Below are 20,234 nucleotides of genomic sequence, written 5' to 3' on the forward strand. Positions count from 1 at the left end.
TAGGTATTTGGTATCTGAGGCATGTATTCGGCTTTGAGTCAGTGTCTTTAATGCTATGGTAAATGAGCAGGGTCATTCCTTATGACTTTTGCACATGGGGAGCTACCTGGTAGACCAGCTATTAAGTACCACAGTAATTTTATGTCAAGAACGGAGGCTCCTAATATGCCTTCTTTTCTTGCTTTATTTTCAATAGCAGCAAGATAAGTAAACAACTTCAATACCCAGAAGGCCCATCAGAAAAACTACTGGCCAATGGGATTGGATAAAACAAACAATAGACCAATCACAACAAGGATAGTATATATGGCCAGTTCGGACCACGAGTAGCCCTCTTTTCTTGCTGCTACGCAGTCAGATAAGTCATACTTTCACTTTTCTCTTCTGTTTACAGCGTTATTGTGCATTTATTGTATATTTACTGTATTGAGCTTTCTTGGTGATTTTCGACCGCTTCTCGCGCTATTTTCCTATCGTAACGGTTCCCGCCTTCGGGTCTGTTTTTCCCCTCCTCGCGCGCTGCAGCGGTTGGTCTCTCCCGCTGCGCTCGCTTCCCGCTTCATTCCTCCTCACTGGGGTTCTTTCGGGGTTGTTCTCTGTGGCTCCTGCTCCTCGGCCGGTCTCCTCTCATTTACGGTCAAGGTGCCCGCCCCCAGTGGAGTGTTTCTTCGTCTTTCCTGCTTCGTTTACGCTCACTTCTTCAGGTTTTGCCTTTAATTCTTTCCTCACTGCCACTTCAGTTTTAAAACGTAAATTCCAAGCTCCCCTGAGCTGGATAATGATGAAAGCGAAGCTTTTAAGAATGACCTCAGTCAGTTCATTAATACTTCTGTTGAGACAGCTGTTGAGGCTTCCATGAATCGTGTTTCTAAACACATGGAAAATTCGCCCATGAGCCTCATGACCAAAGCTTTGGCCCATTCTGCGGGGGAAAGCAGAAAGCGTAAACTGGTACCTTCCACTACTCTATCTAAAAATGTGTCACTTTTGAGTCGCGAGTCATCCTCGCATGTGACTGAGGACGTGGTGCCTCCCAGGCTTCCTACCAAGGGGGGGTTTAAAGTTACTATGGCAAAAAGTAAAACCAAGGTTAAAAATGTGGAGGTTCCTAAGAAGCTGGTCATTGACACTAATCCTGACACGGATGATGATGATGATGATATGGGTGACACTGATGATCTGGCAGACCTTTTTCAGCTTATTGATCCTCCTTCTCCCAAGAAGGCTAGATTCAATGCTTTTGCGTCCCAGCCCTATCTTGACACAGAAGGCAATCCTATGTTTGATCCCTCGTCCATCAGACACCCTAATTCTACGGAATGGTTCCCCACCCCTCATGTGGGAGAATATATATCTTCAAAGCTCCGTCTTCCTTTGGACAAGTCTGTTAGAGCAAAACTCAAGTCTGAATGTCCCAAACCTTCCTTACCTTGTCATATTACTGTTACTCCTTCCATAGATCAGCCTCTCCTTACTTTCTTTTCAAAATTTGGCAAGGACCCTCGCAAAGGCGTTGACAAAGCTTGGTCCACCTGTCAGGACAAGCTATTGGACGTTGTTGGTCCCTTGGCCAGGGTACTGGACATGGCAGAGACGGCTCGCCTGGAGGGGTCCGACCTCAACCCTGAGGAAATTTCTCTGTGGCTTCAAAGATCTTTTAGCCTTTTAGGCAATGCCAATGCCGCAATCATTCACGAACGTCGCAAGGACCTGTTGATCAAGCTAGATCCGAAGTTGGCGAACCTAGCTTCCCAGGATCCTGGTGTGAAGGCTGATGGACTTCTATTTGGTGATTCCCTTGTCAATGATCTCAGCCGCTATGTCTCTACTTTCGCTTCCCTAGATAAAGCCCAATTCTCCATCAAGAAAGTTTTCGCCCCTCGGGTTTTGGGCAGGGCGGGCAGAGGCAGGAACCGCTCTTCCGGCCGCGGTTATCAAAACCAAGGTTCCAGAGGCGCAGCCAACTCCGGCTATCAGGAACAGAAGCCACAGTTCTATCCCCAACGAGGTCGTGGCTTCCGTGGCCGAGGACAGAAAGGCTTCCGTAACAACAACAGCAACACCAATAATCAAGGTACGCCCCTCCCCTCAGATTGGAGGTCGTCTAGCTCTTTTTCTTCACAGGTGGCGCACTCTCACAGCAGACCCTTGGGTCCTCAATTCTGTCCAAGGTTATCTCATAGAATTCTACGCTCCTCCTTTGGTTTTTTCCGCAGACGTAGCTCTGCTCGTTTCACAAGAAATTCAAAATCTCCTTCTCAAACAAGCTATTCAAATCGCTCCCTTCGATCCCTCGGGCTTCCTAAGCTCTCTCTTTTGGTTCGGAAAAAGAACAAAAAGGTCCGTCCTGTCATCAATCTCAAGTGGTTCAATCAGTTTGTGGGTTATCGTCACTTCAAGATGGAGACCATCATCCATCTCAGAGACACTTTACGTCTATCCGATTGGATGGTCAGACTAGACCTTCAAGATGCCTATCTCTCGATTCCCATTCACGAATCGCACACAAAATATCTACAATTTCAGTGGCTCGGTGTCACCTACCGGTTTTGTTCGCTTCCTTTCTGACTTTCTTCCGCTCCTTGGTGCTTCACCAAGGTGATGAAACCTGTGGTGTCTTACCTTCGGTCCCTAGGTATTCATCTCATCATTTACCTGGACGATATCTTGCTCATGCATACCGACAAACAGACTCTTCTTTCCAACCTCAACGTCACTCAGTCTCTTCTCCTCGAGCTTGGCTTCCTTATCAATTCAGAAAAATCCATGTTAGTTCCTTCTCAAAGTATAGAGTTTCTGGGCTTCCGCGTGGACTCTTCCCCCGCATCTCTTTATCTTCCGCAAACCAAGGTTTCAGTCATCCGGTCAGAGATATGTCAAGTTCTCCGCCTCTCCAAGGTATCTCTTCGTTCACTTGCAAGAATTGTGGGCCTTCTGTCGGCCTCTATCCAAGCCATCTTTCCCGGTCCTCTACATTATCGAGCCCTCCAACGTTTGAAGATAAGACATCTCCATCAATGACTGGCGTATTCGATCTCATCCAGTTAGACCAAGAATCCCGTCTTGAACTACAATGGTGGATCGACCATTTAGATGCGTGGAACGGAAGAACGATCTTCGCTACGGCCCCAAATCTTGTCTTAGATTCAGATGCCAGTCTGTCGGGTTGGGGCGCCCGATGTGGTTCAATCTCAACTGGAGGTACATGGTCTCCAGAGGAGTCGTCATTGCACATCAATTGTTTAGAGATGCTGGCAGGCTCCTTTGCAATTCGCAGTCTGGCAAAAAACAAGGCAAGCTGTTCCATTCTTCTTCGGATGGACAATGTTTCTGCGGTCCGCTACATAAACCATCTCGGTGGCACAAAGTCCAAACCTCTCGCAGAACTAGCAAAGAGCCTTTGGGAATTCTGTCTCCAACACAAACTGTCCCTTCGAGCGGAGTACCTGCCAGGCAATCTCAACGCCATTGCAGATTGGCACTCTCGTTATCTCTGAGATTCAAGCAACTGGAAGCTGCTTCCCTCCGTCTTTCTTTCTCTCTCCCAGAAATGGGGCCCCTTCTCTATCGATCTCTTTGCTTCCCGTCTCAATTCCCAACTTCCCGCTTTCTTCAGTTGGCGACCGGATCCTCTCGCACTTGCGACAGATGCCTTCCTTCAGGACTGGTCCCTTCATCTCAACTATGCTTTCCCTCCATTCCTGATGATCAACAGAGTACTTGCCCAGGTTCGACGCCAGTCGACCTCCTTGGTTCTTCTAGCTCCTTTCTGGCAATCTCAAATCTGGTTCCCTTCGCTCCTGGATCTAGCTGTGGATTTTCCGGTGATTCTTCCCTTCAGCGAAGATCTCCTCCTAGACCCTCAGGGTCTTCCCCACGTCATGATCCTAGACCGATCTCTAGTTCTTTCAGCATGGAAAATTTCCGGTCTTCCACTTCTGACGTCATCATTTCACAGGAGGCTTCACTCTTTATCAGCCGAGCTTGGGCCCCTGGCACTTCCAGAGCCTACAAGTCAGCTTGGACTTTATGGTCAAGCTGGTGTCTGGAACGGTCTGTTGATCCCTTTTCAGCCCCTCTAAGTTTTGTGGTTAGCTTCCTAGCTTCGGAGGCCAGTGCTGGTAAATCTTATTGCACTGTCAACCTTTACAGATCAGCTATTTCTCTGAATCACTGTCCCATTGACAATAAGCCGGTAGGTACTCACCCTCTGGTGTGTCGCCTTCTTCGAGGAGTTCGATTCTCAAAACCTCCTTTGGCTAAGTATTCCTTTTTATGGGATGTTAATTTGGTTTTCAAATTGTTTGTTTCATGGCCTGACAATGATGCTCTCTCTCTCAAAATGCTTTCCGCCAAACTTACCATGTTATTGTGTTTAATATCAATCAAACGTGTCTCTGATGTCAAAGCTTTGGATTTGTCTTCCAGACAATTTTCGCGTTCTGGTGTTTTGTTCCAGGTTCATAGACGTAGCAAAATTCATTTGCAATCTGTGTTTTATCCCTATTTCCCTTCCCAGCCTCAGCTCTGTGTTGGTCAATGCCTAAAAAATTACAAACAGAAAACTGCTGATCTCAGGACTTCCTCTCATTCGCAATTGCGCCTTTCTTTTCGTAAACCCCATCGTCCTGAATCCTCCGCCACTTTGGCTCGTTGGGTGTGTTGGATTTTGCCCCTTGCGGGTATTGACACTACCGCCTTTGGTGCTCACTCCGCTAGGGGTGCTATGGCCTCTAAAGCCTTTTGGGCAGGCTCTCGTTTGGAGGATATCCTGAAATCAGCAGATTGGTCTAATGATACTGTTTTCAAGACATTTTATTGTAAACCTGCTGTTACTGCTTCTTCGTTGGTGGTTAATATGCTTTGAACAAGCATAATAGGAGCCTCCGTTCTTGACATAAAATGTAGCGTTTCCTAATATTTATGACGGAAAGTCTTAATTTTATTAAAGACACGGAGGCGAGTATTATCCCACCTCTGCATTACTAATTAATGTCTGTCTTTCCCACCCTTAGGAACTCCGGCTTTGCCACCAGCCTCCACTTAGGACTGTGACTGCTCCTGTGGACTGCCTTTCTTCATCTGGATCCTCGGCACACTTCCGCTGGACTTTCCTCCATCATTATCCTGCAGTTCTGGGTTTCCTTCAGGATTTATTTGCTTGGATTATGACTTTTTGCATTTTGCTGGCTATATTTCCAATGTTTATGCATTCTCACTGACTTTCTCGCACAAGAAAAGAGGGCTACTCGCGGTCAGAACTGGCCATATATACTATCCTTGTTGTGATTTGTCTATTGTTTGTTTCATCCAATCCCATTGGCCAGTAATTTTTCTGCTGTGCCTTCTGGGTATTGTAGTTATTTACTTATCTTGCTGCTATTGAAAATAAAGCAAGAAAAGAAGGCATAATATTCGCCCCCATGTCTTTAATAACTTTCTGTCAAAAATACTAGGAAAATCTACATTAACACTCTATTTGTCAAAACACTTGGACAACTCTGTTGGACATGCTGACTCCTATGGGGATCAGGTACAGCAGAAGCTGAACTGGGGTGCTGAAGCTGGGGTCACAGTCACAGCGTAATATTAATGTGTGTTTTTGTATTGCTGCCCCCTCCTGCATTCAGATGGTGGCAGTACATACAAAGGAAGTCTGGTGTTGGACCTGCCTACCAGAAAGCACTGAGTCAGCTTTTCATCCCACGGAAAAGTGACATTGGCCAGAATAGAAGCAGTCAATACTACTTTTTGAAAAATGTCTAGTTGGGCAGAGATGAAGTAGGGAGGTAGGAAATATCTCTGGCACTGTAACTTCTTCAACTTGGACAAATGCTCTTCTGGCAAAAGAAAACCAGCAGATGGTGATCTGCAGCATTTGTTGTTAGGAAGAAAGTGGCTGCTGAGTTCAGTGGCACTGTCTCTAGGAGACCAGTGTTAATATTTGAGCTCTCTGTTGTAAGGTCGAATGGGGTAGGTTACATTTCCTGGCTCCCACCTAACTTTTAGGAGATTAACCCAATCCCGGATTGAATGAGATCAGGTTTTTTTCAAATATTTCCTGGTCTGCAGAGGTGGACTCTCTCTTCAGATACTAGACACTATCACTAGGTTATTTGAGTAGTATCTTCTGCTAAAAAAAATAGGTTTGTCTACATCATTTGGGCAGGAAAGGGCTGTGAAGACTTTGATGAGGAATCCAACCTTTAAGTGTAGGATGGTGCAACACTGGAAAGCACCTATTGTGCTTTCTTGACGTTAGGAAACAATGTGAAAAGTGATTTAGGTATGCCATATTGTATTCAGTACAACATATATCACTACTAGAGCTTTGTTTTTGTAACTCACAAACTCATATAATTAGACTGTCCAGTTTTAGGTTTAAACCACCTATGATTACCGATAAAACCCCACCAAAGGGGAAATAGCCCTCTTCAGTGTAAACACTGAAAAAACACATGAACAACCACAAACTAAATGCCATTCAAAGAAAGGATAAGGAGAGTGAAAGAGTCATTTTTATTTGTTCCTGAAGGGGCCAGTGCAATGTAACTTTGTTATACAAGGTAGCAGCAAGAAAGACTGGGTTAACATTATTTTGGTTGAGTTTTGTTGTTTAGGAATGTCACTAAAATATTGTTTCTTCTTCCATTTGCTTTTTTCAATTTTGTGGTCTGTGGTCTAATGATGCATGGTTTAGAAGCATGTTTTAGGTCTTGTTTAAATATTTTATGAACTTTAGAAAATCAGGAAATATCAAAATCATATTTGATATTTTGGCTGCATTTGATTATTTCACCGATAGGTAAAATGGCTGGTTTCATAAGAATCTTTCCCAATGTGTGCCATCACATTTACCCACAGAGAATGGGTAAAAAACCCTTATTACATCAGCCCCCTTTTATAGTGAGTCAGTATAGATTGTAGGTGAATTACCAATCACCCCAGGCTTTAAACATTCAATGCAAGATGTAGTGAAAGGTATATGTGAAAAGAGTGCTATCACCAAGTATCTGGGATAGTGGTAAAAACATGACTCCAGACTTTTGGAAAACATGGAATGCAGTGTCACTTGGAATGCTGCTGCAAAAAGTTATTTCCAAGTTCAACAAAGATTGTATTGATATTGTTTGTATTTGCAGGGATTCAGCTACATATTTGAAAATGTTGTGTAATAATTTGTCAAAATTGATACCTGAGTTGAAGTGCTTCCCTGTAAGAGATCCTTGTTCGATGGTATGCTGAAAGCATCTTTACAATCTTCAGAAGGAATGAAGAATGCTATTGACTTTTTAGTTCATTCTGGTGCACTGTTTTGTTATTCGCTGGAACTAAAATGCAACTATTTCTTATTTTGTGCTTTGTATGGAATCAAAGAAAGAGTCATCCCAACTGTGTCACTTAGATGTTAGTTCTTACTCCTAGAGGCCATGGATGCTATAATATCCATGTGGCAACCGTTTACAGAATGTTTGCTGAGTGATGATGCCAAAGACAAGAAATGTGAGGGTCTTCGATTGCATATTGATAGTGATGTGAAAAAAAGAACACTCTACTGCATTCTTAGATTTTTACAGGAAAACATAGCCGCTGTAGAGGACATAATAAACAAACTAGAGTCTGGAAGTACCCTTCTCTACCAAGTGTTCACCATAATTGGGGTAGATATGACATCTCCTTGAGAGTAGGATGGGCGACACTTTCAGTGACTTTGGCACGGACACATGTTCCATGTTAGAGTGATTCCTACTTGTTAAGCAAAGTAATGTTGAGGAGCAATCCAGGAACATTTATTTTACAATGTATGAGAAATGGCTTGCAATGATGCATAGAAATGTCCCTTCATCACCAACCATGGCATTTGAACTCAATGAAACCTCACTGTTGTACTCTGCACAGGTTCTAGATCCCTTAAGTAAAGGGGATTTTTCTCTGTAGTTTTAAAAGTACTGCTTCAGTTTCACCATTTCAATAAGTCTGAGAACATATACACCCAGTTTAACGCATATGTTTCAGAACCTGTCCCAGATAGAAGCACAATCTTCAATTGCTCTTATCTGGCAGAGTCTGTGTCTCTTTCCCCTCTGAAGTGTGGGTTAAATCAATGCCACCTCAACCAGACAAATGCCATGGTACCACTGGGCAGAACCCCAGGTACCATTAACACGCATGCAAATGATGACTTTAGTTATCCACTAAAGAACTCTTCACAGATAAGACAAAGCTTTAACCTTTTCTGTTCAGAGAAACAAAGTGCTCACAAAGGCTCTTAAACACAGAGTATGAAAATATATATGCTCCTACTAGATTCAGGGAAAATATGTTTTCTTTTCAGCAGTTAATGTGATATTTGGGAGGCAGAGCGTGACAGTGGTATACAAGTAAATGAGTGTGTCCAGTAGTCCTCAGTGGCCAGTATTTAATAGTACTGTGATCACAAATTACTTTATTATTGAATACTGAGAATGCAGTGGTGGTGCAAACTGCAAGCACCCCAGAGGGCGGATAAGTGCAAGTAAGCTACAGAGGCAGTCAAGTCACAGACTCAAAGCACAGAGGGAGAGAGTAGGGCACAGACAGAGAGATGGCAAGAAGGGCCTGACGAAAGACAGTAGGAAAGAAAGGTTAGGTTTGCTGTGTTTATGTTGTAAGTGATAGTGCTTTCATCATACGCTTAAGGGCCTCTTCTTTGTGGGAACAATAATATTTTGGCTGCATCCTGAAGATAGTCAGACTATTATAATGTATCAAAAAATAATGCTCCCACCCACTTTGCTCCAGTCCACTACCACCCAGCCCAGAAACAAGGCAAATACTGCAGATACTCGTTTTTAGATAACAAGGAACGTTTGTATTGGCTTCAGCGTCACCCACACATTTGCGAGCAGTGCCTTATTAAAAGGAATCAGCTCTTTAAAGGCAATACAAGTGGCATAAATTGGGTAAAGTCCTCTGTTACAGAACCTAATGGGGAAGGTTGAGTTATTTAAAATACAAGTATTATTATTATAAATAAGGATTTTAGGACATTTCCTGTGTGTGTTAAATTTCCATTTCACAGTTCATAAACATTGTGGGGAGCGTTAGACGGCTGACACAAACATATAGTAACTTTTAAGTGTGAAACTCCATGTCTTGATTACAGTCGAAGTTGTTGAGGTCAAGACATGTGAAGAAACAGAAGACAAGCCAGAGCAGGCGCATGTTTCTTAAAATTGCACAATTCCTCTTTCTGTGTATATGGACAAACCAAGGTTATTTGTACGTTTACCCTTGTTTTTAACTACGCAGAGGAAGACGAAATGGCCTCAGAAAGAATTGAACTAATTAATTTCACATTTATTAAGAGATGGTATAGTCCCTGAAGTCTGTTCCCAAGAGGAAGTGTGTGCAGAATGTACACATCCGACATGGCGTTATACTTCATTACGTCATTCTCGCCAATCATTCTTTCAACTTTAAAGTATGAGAGGGTGAGTCGTGCGTGCCGGGATTTGAAACTGATCTGTAGGGGGAAAGTTTGACTACCAGCCAACTACGGTTTTATTTTGCTGATGTCTAAAAACATAGTAGCTCTTGTCTTGCTGGGCTAGTTCTATTTTATAAGTGCTTTCCACCTTTACGTAAAGTCCAGTGCCTAATTTGGGTTAAAAACAAAAAGTGACAGCGCTCTGTCAGGAGGCCACCTCTGCTTGCTTCACCCATTACCACTGCCAATGACAGTACTTACACAACTATTAGCCAGCACACTACTACAAGTTTGACAATTCACACTGTTGAAAGCACCCCAAAGTAATGAGAATGGCTTTGGGAGTTAGGGGGGAGGCAGGTATATGTTGTTTTAATGTCAAGTTGCTTAATACAAAACCTGCTGTTGTGGTCATCTCTATATTATGCAAACAGCGCCTTCATATGGTAGCGGTCATAACTCCCGGTGTTGTCAATTAAGTGCCAGTGCCAAGCAACGGAAACCACTGGCTCAAATTAAGCACTGAGAAACAGACCTGAAAGTGGGGTGTACGGTGCACATTACACAAAACCTGTCAGCTGCAGGCTGTTACATCTCCAAGGCAGTACAGCTTGGTCATATGCATGTGGGCATGCCCCCTGTGAATCCGTACTCCCAGGGCTTTAAGTGGACCGGTTCTTGCTGGTGCTCAGCACCAGCAGTTCTAAACAGCAGGTGCCGAAACAGGTCTCTATCGGGCTCCCCATTTTTACCCGTAGAAATTATAACTGGTCTAGCTTGTCGTAGGTAAACGTACTTACTGTATTATATATCTGGATTCAATCACAGAAGCAGCAAAATGCCAGTCGGGTGGCACACTATGCTAAACACAGATTTTTAGCTTACACGTTTTAAGCCACGCCCTTAACTGCATCGGACACGCCCCTTCCATAGATCCCCCCCCAGTTTATTAATTCCACTTAAAGCCCTGTGTACCCTCCTCTGTATGCAAACATGCTACGCGATTCAGCATTAACTGCCAGCAGAATGAAGCCACATAAAGCAATCAGCAAAAACAGCTTTCAAATGTTTAGTCTTGGATAGATTTGGCTGGTTTCCCAGTGTCCGGTCAGCCGGTGAAAAGACCCGTGGGGACTTCTAAGTAGGGTCACAGATACCCCATTTTGGGGTCCTGAATTGATACCATATTAATATATTTTGCCTGAAAGTTGCATTGCTTAGTGGACATGCCCTGCCGGGTGGGAAACAAGACAACTTGGCTAACTATCCTGCCTGTGCAACCAGGCATAATTGTCAAGTAGTAAATTGTACAGCGGTCTTGTACAATGTGGGCACTGATGTCTGGAATACCTTTCAGAATCAGTAATGGTTCCATTACCTACTTCATGGCCAAGCCGTAGTGCTTCTCGTCCCAGTTATTAGACAAAGAGGTGGCCCAGCCCCTTTCACAAGCAATCCAAACCCGTTCTTTAGCTTTTTTACTTACATCCTCCCCTGATGGTAACCTGCAGTTATCAACTGAAGTGAACTGTAGGTACCATATTACCTTTGGAGGGAGGGTGGGGTTTGCACTGGGATGAAGAGCAACATGACTAGTTCATGGTCTTGGTTATGGTTCCATTACTTATTGGTAATAAAGATTACCAGTGCACCTCATCGTAGTTATTACACATTGTGGACATACAAAAGCCAATAACCAGGCACCAGAACTACGAATATGCTGGAAACTTTTAACATATGATATTGTATACAATTACTTCATACACAGCCATTAGAACACCTGAAGTAAAAGATTTAAATATAATTAGTAATGCGAGACAAAAGTATTTGTGGTGGACCTGTCACTGCCCTACATATTTATTGTAATGACACACCTGCTGCCTCTGACCAGGAAGTGGAAACTGTGATAGTAGAGCAACTCTGTACCTGTTACAGAACCTCACATCCTGCAGATAGATATAGTTGGGAAACTGCTTTTTTTACCCAGCTACTCAGGGTCTCTTTTGAAACATTATTCCATCTGTTTGCTTCCCAGTGTGAGAGATACAAAGAATTTGAACCTCTGAATTCTTGTTCTTTTTAAATACACCAGGAATACAATTCCACTGGAAGTGAATGAGCAAAATCTTGATCCGATGCTGGAAAAATTAACTGCTGAGGACAATTACATTTCAGAATCTTTGACATAAATTTGGGGTCTGGCCCAAGTACTCCCTCGTAGCCTACTGGCCCAAGTAATCACAACCAGCAAAGTCACTTTCGAAGATACTGTCAGAGCGCATCATAGGTGTCCACTGACAGGGTCCACGAGAAGGAGCCGGCACAAACTACGTTGGGAAATCCATTTCCCAGCAGCATTTGGGAGAGTGACATCAGACGCATTATAGTGTGCAACGTCGAGAAACCCAGATATAGATGGGGGAAGCGGCAGACGAAGCTGCCGATTATTCATTTTCCAAGGCATTTGGGTTGCCGTTCCTGGTCTGCTAAGGGTGCTGTAAGCACGGTTTCAAATTTACATCAAGGTCCTTGTTCAATGGACATACTTTGCTGAGTTGCTGATTTACTGTGGTTTGTGTTGCAAAGGAAACTCGTAGTCAATTCATTTGAAGGTATCCTTTATTCACGGACATAAACCCTATCACAGAGGAATAGCGGACGCAGCCGCACGTCAGCTCTCACCATCAATTCTGCCTCCAACCACTAACATTCCAGGAGAATGCTAAACCCCATTTCAAACTACAACAACCCACGTGTACAGGAGCACAGCCGTGTAGTGCTCGAGCCAGAGAAAGCATACTGCTGGCTCGAGACACCACGCGGCAAGGCTCGAGACACAACACTTCTCCCCCTTTATAACAAAAATAAAATAAAATGAAATAAAGAAATGATTAAAATAATAAAAAGAGTCAAGTAATATAATCTTCTAATTTTTTAGGTTTTGTGCAAACACGTTTAGGACGTGTAACATCACACAACCTGTCCACACATACATCATGTTCGGTTGAAGAATCCTCCCTGGAATTAGAGCACCCTGAGGAACTCCTGCAGGAAGGAGGATCTATAACCTTATCAGTGTCCCGGACTCTGACGTATCTTCAATCCAATCATAACATTTGCTTGTAGAAGGAGAACTGATGTTACCCTTAAACAGTGCAATTCTGTTCGCATTCCACACCTTCCCATCACTTAAAAGGGCTGAATTGCAAAGTACTTTGATACCCTTTAGAGGAGCAGAGTATCTGCTCTCACCCTTGGAAACAATCCTTCCTTTTTTTACTTTTACAACGTCACCAACATTAAGAGCTACGCATTTTTTTTCTTGCTGAGCTTCTCTTTCCAGTGTTCTTGATTCTCAATAAGTGAATTCCTCACATCATTGGGGGACCATGTAACCCTTTTGGTACAGTTTAACCAACCCATATTATCTTTTGTGCGAGGGGAACGTCCTTTCATAAGTTCAAACAGTGAAAACCCAGAAGCATCATTCCTGGTGATTCTTTACGCCCAAACAGTCTTCCTCAACTCATCCTCCCAATCCTTGTTATTACTGTTGCACAACTCAATGATCCCTTTAATGACCCTGTTAAAGAGTTCCACGCCACCATTTCCCTCAGGGTGGTAAACAGAGGTAGTCCTATGCACAATGCCCGAATCTTTGATACATTTTTTCAACAGATCTCCACAGAATTGCCCACCATTATCAGAAATAAGATCCTAAGGAAGAAATTCTCTACTGAATACATCAGCTAGGAATTTTGGTACACTCTCCGAATCAATTCTTTCAACATCATATTCAGGCCCCTTCGAAAACTGATCAACCAGCACAATGATGTATTTTTGCACACCCTCAACATTATTCACTGGTCCAAAAATGTCAACTCCGACCCTTTCCCAAGGCATTTTTGGAACCACAATGGGATCTAAACTGGTTTTACAAGTAACTAAACTCTTATCAGAATTTACACAATCACAGCATTCCCGGACGATTCTCTCAATTTCTCTATCAATGCCCGGCCACCAATATTCATGTTTTATTCTACTCTTAGTCTTAACGATACCTAAGTGCCCTTCATGACACAGGGTAATGACTTTCTCACGCAAAACAGAAGGTGGAACTAGTTTACCTCCTCTAAGTAATAACTCACTCTCCACTGATAATTCTTGCCTAACCTCCCAGAAAGGTACAAGGGACTTCTTAATACTGTGCTTCTCCGGCCACCCAGATTTTAAAAATTGGCACACCTCTTGGATTTCCGCATCCGATGTCATGGTTTCCAGCCATTCTTTGTGTGTAATGCATTTTTCTTCGTTACCAAAAATACTTGCAACATACCAATCATCCCAATCATCCACACCTTTATCAGTCAAAGGAAGGGGACTCCTACTAAGATAATCTGCAATTCTATTGCGTATGCCAGGCACATCAAGTACCTCATATACAAAATCCAGAAGTTGGGCTGAAAACCTTGAGATTCTGGGAGACACATTATCTAATCCAGATGAAGTAAGAACTTTTGTAAGGGGTTTATGATCAGTGAGCAAGGTGACACAACTTCCCCAAATGAATTGTTTAAAATGTCTCAAACCCCATAAACAGCCTAGTGCCTCCCTTTCTATAACCGAATAATTACATTCAGTAACCGACAGTGTCCTAGAGGCGAATGCAACCACACATTCTGAACCATCTTCCTGCAACTGGGAAAGAACAGCGCCAATACCTCTACCACTTGGGTCAGTAGTAATAAAACTCTTTAACTTGGAGTCAAAGCCCTTTAGTGCTGGATCACAACAAATATCCTTTTTAATATTATCCATGTTCTTTTGGCACTCAGCGGACCAATGGAAATTGCTACCCTTCTTCAATAACTGCCTGATATTGTACATTTTCTCAGCAAAATTGTGTACAAATTTTGAGTAATATTCGGCGAGTCCTAGGAAGGACCTCACCTCCTCCTTATTTCTTGGAACAGGAGCTTTCAGGATGGCATCCACAAGTTCAGACTTGGGACTAATACCGAATGCACTAATATCGTGGCCTAGATAGGTTACACTCCTTCTATCAATCTTGCACTTTGAACTTTCTGTGGTAAGACCCTTAGTATCCAGAATTTTCAAAACATTCATCAAACGTTGGTCATGTTCATCCTTTTGTGTACCCATGATGAGAATATCGTCTTGAAAAAAGGTTACATACTTGAGCCCCTTAAATAAGGTAAACATGATGAGTTGGAACATGGCAGCAGCTGATGCCAAACCAAACGGTACTCTTTTAAACTGAAATAACCCGAAAGGAGTAACGAAGGCCGTCAAGTGCTTGCTATCAGGAGGAAGGGGAACTTGGTGATAGGCCGAGGTTAAGTCGATAGTGGAAAACCATTCGATATCTTTTGTGTGGCATAGTAACTCTGCAATTCTGGGTAGGGGAAAAACGTCAATAAATATACACTTGTTAAGCTCCCTGAGGTCCACACATAAACGAATTATGCCATTGGCCTTCCTCGCGACCACCAAGGGAGCAACCCAATCAGAGGATTCCACGCACTCAATTATGTCTCTGTCCACAAGTTTTTGTATCTCAATTTGTACCTCATCTTTCACACCCATGAGAATGTTCCTGACTTTATGGATGCGGGGTACAGCACCATCCTTAAGAACAATTTTATGCGAGAAACCTTTAAGTGCACCCACCTTACCGGAGAACACTTTCGTAAATCTCTCATAAACATCATTACATATCTCACCATGGAAACAATCTTGGTTGATGCATAGGACAGGGTCAGGACTGTTTGGGTCCAGTAGTATACCTAAATCCCCCTGGTCCCACCACCCTAGGACGCAGGGTCCAGCTTTGGAAACATAAAGTTTGCATGTGGCGGATCTCCCATTAAATTCAAAGACCATACTGCGGAAACCAATCAGGCCAATGGGTTTACCTGTATAGCCATCAGGAGCGTTTAATTCTTGTCCAAATTTTAAACTAAACAGTTCATCCCATCTCATTTTGTTGATGATTGTATATAGAGAACCCGAATCAGCTGTCAATGTCACCACAATACCATCAGCAACAATATCACAAACAGGTTTTTTCCTAATCTTCTTAGGACCGGAGGATTCCTCATCACTCACACAGCAGACAATATTATCACTTAAGTCAGTCTCATTACCATCATTATCATCATCACACTCATCCACAATGCATTTCACGCTCTTAACATTTTTACAAGCCCTAGCGAAATGCCCAGACATTTTGCAGTACGCACATTTTTGACCCAAGGCAGGGCATTTTCTGTCATTTGCTAAGTGTGATAGACTACCACAACGAAAGCAAGCCCCTTTAACATCAAAAGACTTGAAATTACCAACATCCCTATTCTTACTCTTCCCTTTCAGATTGGGGTTGTATTTGTTTTTATCTGTAGAGGGTTGAATGGGCGTTCTAACAATTTTAATTATCTCGTCACTGTGATCATCTTTTGCTTTATTGACAACAGTCTTAGCACACCTTGAAGTCAATTCAGCTTTGCTGATAATGGCTGAAATTTCTCTTAGACTTGCATCACCATTAACCCATAACTTATCCTGCAAATTGTGATTGTTGCAATGCATTACCAATTGATCATGTATTAATTCTTCCTCTATGGTTCCAAAATTGCAGGATAAGGCAAGTCTCCTAAGAGAAGCAATGTAGCCCTCAATTTTCTCGTTTGACTCCTGTTTCCTATGATAAAAATTAAATCTGTGTACAACCTTACATACGGTTGGTGCGAAATAAGCATTGAGGTCATTGATAGCTTGTGAAAAAACATCGACTTCACCTCCACTAACATTTTTTTTCTCAATTCTGTTGTAAACTCTTAGCCCACCTGGACCAAGACAATGTAGAAGAATTTTCTTTTTCCTTTCCGCGGTCAATTCCTTGCTTTCAAATGTATCTAAATAGTTTATCAAATAGTCTCTCCATTCCTCCCACCTCTGACTAGAGACTTCTCCATCTTTAATCAAAAATACCTGTGGAGCTGGTAAATTCATAGTAGTAGTAGACATCTTTTTAAATATGTCTAGACAGTTGCACAAGAGTACAACTACATTCAATATATATGTGTAATGTTATGAATTCGCAGACTACGCTAAATTAAAATAACTATAAATGAAGCATACATTAAATGTATGGCAAATAAATCAAGTCAGATCGAAAACACAGAAACACAAATGATAAAACGCGCTGCGAGCGTATCACGGACAGAAAGAATAACTGTCCTAGTGCAGTTAATCTATGTAAAGTACCTCGAGTACTGTGACACGCAGCGTGCGTATCGCTGAATCACACCAGGAAAGGAAATCAAAATGCCAAAAGACAGTAATAATGAAGACACGCTGCGAGCGTATCGCAGATGAAAAGGTCAATTATCTCTGGTTTCGTGGCACGCAGCGTGCGTGTCGCTGCATTACATCAGAAGAAGAAATCGGAAACTCAATTCCAACAAAGCGTTTTTTTTTTTTTTTTAATGGCGTCACGTCGTGTGACCTGTGTGCGTAGGCGCGTTGATGCAGGCTGAACGGCATGTCAATACGTGATGACAGGGATACTTCTTCAACGTAAAGTTCGTGAATGTTTAGAAGTCTTCTGCCGGATTCCACATAGAATGTCTAATGAAATGTTCTACTGGTTCTCAGGATCAAAAGATGCGAAGTTCAACCACATCAATTGAATAAAGGCGGTGGAGTTGTATTTCTCTTCTCATGAATCAGTCAATAAAATCTTTAGTAAGTCCTCTTCAAACGGTTAAGGTAATCAAAAAACACAATTCCGAATTTAATTGCGCAGGTTCGTCTGGGGTTATGTTGTCATCGTCGCCAATGTTGCAAAGGAAACTCGTAGTCAATTCAATTGAAGGTATCCTATATTCACGGACATAACCCCTATTACAGAGGAATAGCGGACGCAGCCGCAGGTCAGCTCTCACCATCAATTCTGCCTCCAACCACTAACATTCCAGGAGAATGCTAAACCCCATTTCAAACCACAACAACCCTCGAGTACAGGAGCACAGCCGTGTAGTGCTCGAGCCAGGGAAAGCATACTGCTGGCTCGAGACACCACGCAGCAAGGCTCGAGACACAACAGTTTGCACATATATCTTCCAGCGTTGGTGAGTTCTCTTCCAAAAGGGGCTCATACGAGGGAGTAAGGTGTGTTCTGCTTTCATGAGCTTCATATTCGTACTTTTTGCTGGGCTACTTATTCCTTCGTGTTCTTTCCTATTGGTGAATCACGTCCTGTAGCTTATGCAGGGAAGATAAATCACAGGCATTATTTTTACCCGGCAAGGAGGTATCGGAAAGTGATGATAACTATGTATCCCAGGCATCACCTACTAGTGTGATAAGATACAATTATTGGATAGGTGTGGTTCCAGTAGGGAAACAGAGCCATACCAGCGTTTGTGTGTTCATTGATGGAATTTATGAATAACAATTAGGGACACGTTTCCCTTGCATTTACTTTGCTGATTCTTATTTACAACTTATCTAATCAGCGTTTGACAAATCTTTGTGTTTCCCTTAGTGAATTTCACACCTTATGTGCTGGGGGCTTCGGAACAGTGAATGCATGGTTGTTGTTATTATAAATGTGCTATAAAAAGGCACAATTTCTTTGCAGGATATTGACCATCTATGTGTTCTAGAGTGTGAAGGAATATTTGTATCCTGTGCATGTTAGAACACTATTTGTTGGAAAGTTATTTCAAAGTGACTAGCTTTTATGACAGTTCTTTAAACCTGGTGGCTTCCACTACGGTTGTAGCACAGTTAGTTCATCTTCATATGTGCAAAGCTCACTTTGGGTGCTAACAAGAACTACATGATTTGGATTTCAAATAATGCAGATTCCTGGTAGAGAAATTAACTGGAAGGAATATTATCCTTTGATTGGAACGGACTTATTGAATCTCAGGAGGAATGGAAGATGTATTCGGAATCAAACCAAGACTTGCCAGTCACATATCCCAAATCAGGTGCATTTACCAACAATGGCCAGTATTCTGAGACCTGCACATGTGTGTGTTGTCTCAAACAAGTATGCCTTGTAATGTCCTGATGAGCAGAGTGAAAATCTATCTTTAGGTAACAGTTAGATAGGAGCATCTCTCTGAAAATGGAATTAAAATATTTCATCAGCTCATTGCCATTTCACCCCAAAAAGTGTTGGCAAACTTGCAAGAACAGTTATTGTTTTGAAATAAATTAGCGAAAACAAGTTCTAAAGTTCTTTGTATTGAAATCTGTAGAAGCTGCTTTTTAGTTGTAAGTCACCTTTATGGATCTGTCAGTAGCCTATACACATTATCAAATTCACTAAAACGTTGTTAGTGCAATTGTTTAGGGTTTTACCAATATGTTAAAATTGCTGAATTTATCACCTTCTTTCATTTGTATTGGCACTAGCTATGTCCCAATATTTGAATTGTTAGTCCAGCTTTTATTGGTTGACCTGTTAGCTCCTCCCACCCCCAAAGTTCGGTTATAGTTGCTCCCCTAGTTAAGATACTTTGTAAAGAGCAGTATGTGCAGCTGCACTTTAAGAGTACTTAAGTCGCGCTTCTACTCCACGCGCGCTGACTAGACATTGTACCTTTAAATCCTGAGGCGGAAGCCGGGAGTAGCTTTTTAAAATTTCATTCTCGTGTTTTTAAACTTTTTTGTGGTCACTTACCCTCTTCCCTTCTCCCTTCCTCATATCGCTCCGCTCCCCGCACAGCCGATTTTGGGGCTGCAGCAGGGGTCGGGCACTGCGAGAACAGGTGCCATCTTGGAGGGAGGGAGTCGTGGGTTGGCGGTGCAGCCGATAGACCCTCCCACCTCCCTACAGCATAAGAAGCCCCCCCTTTCCCGGCCGCGCAGCGGACGCGCGCAACGGGCGCTCCGATGGCGCGCCAAAGGCAAGCCCGTCTGCACCCGTCCGCGACCGACCGGGGCCCGGGGCCTGTCATAATGCCCAAACCATATCATATTCTTCGGATCAACTCCAGGTCTTCCAGGGTGACTGGTGCATTAGCCCCCGCACCCAGGCTCGCATTAGCCACCTGGGAATCTCCTCACTCATCTTGACCCCAACAGATTCACCCCTGTCCTCTGAGCACATCCCGCTGCCCCCTACCACCACCCCCCACTCCGGCCAGCGCTATGCTACTGAATACCCGCACTGCGATTAAGCACCAACTCGAGCTGTCCAACCTTTTGATCTCCGCTAAACCCGAAATTCTATTCCTCACCGAAACCTGGTACTCCTCAGACTCGATGCCGGATGTCCTGACCACCCTCCCTGAATCTTACTATGCCCTCCGCGCTGACCGCCCGGGTGGGAGGGTTGGTGGTGGAGTGGCCATGATTATCCACTCTAAACTTCAATTCCAGCTCTTACCCTACCCCCTATCCCCTCAGTTGATTTTCTTGTGGCCCGTTCGATCAATCTCCCGACTCCTCTGACCTGTTTACTATTATACCGTCCCCCTCAAACTATGCCTCACTTTCTTACAGCCGTACAAGATCTGCTGGCCACTCTTGTGGTCAACAACTCCGCTGTACTCATTCTGGGAGACTTCCATTTCTGGCCCCATGATCCAGCGAAGATCCCATATCCAAAGATTTTACCGAATCTCTTGGTTGCCTTAACTTTACTCCCCTGATTTATCAGCCCACCCACACTGGTGGCCATATTCTAGATCAAATTTGGGCTACCAATGTTCCCACCTTGCTTCTG

At 43.1% G+C, this 20,234-nt stretch overlaps 2 protein-coding genes across 2 annotated transcripts in view; one reads left to right on the top strand and one right to left on the bottom strand.

Moving 5' to 3' along the window:
- Window positions 1-20,234, bottom strand: part of LACTB2 (lactamase beta 2) — a 191,315-nt gene that overhangs the window by 79,414 nt on the left and 91,667 nt on the right. The gene's annotated exons all lie outside the window — the stretch shown is intronic.
- LOC147724309 (uncharacterized) lies at window positions 811-12,595 on the top strand. The gene is made up of 2 exons (XM_086966611.1): window positions 811-2,074; window positions 12,408-12,595. Exons 1-2 carry the CDS (start codon window positions 856-858, stop codon window positions 12,593-12,595), a joined length of 1,407 nt encoding a protein of 468 aa, XP_086822737.1. The 5' UTR covers window positions 811-855.

This window comes from Lissotriton vulgaris, chromosome 4_1, assembly GCF_964263255.1.
Source record: "Lissotriton vulgaris chromosome 4_1, aLisVul1.2, whole genome shotgun sequence".
NCBI lineage: Eukaryota > Metazoa > Chordata > Amphibia > Caudata > Salamandridae > Lissotriton > Lissotriton vulgaris.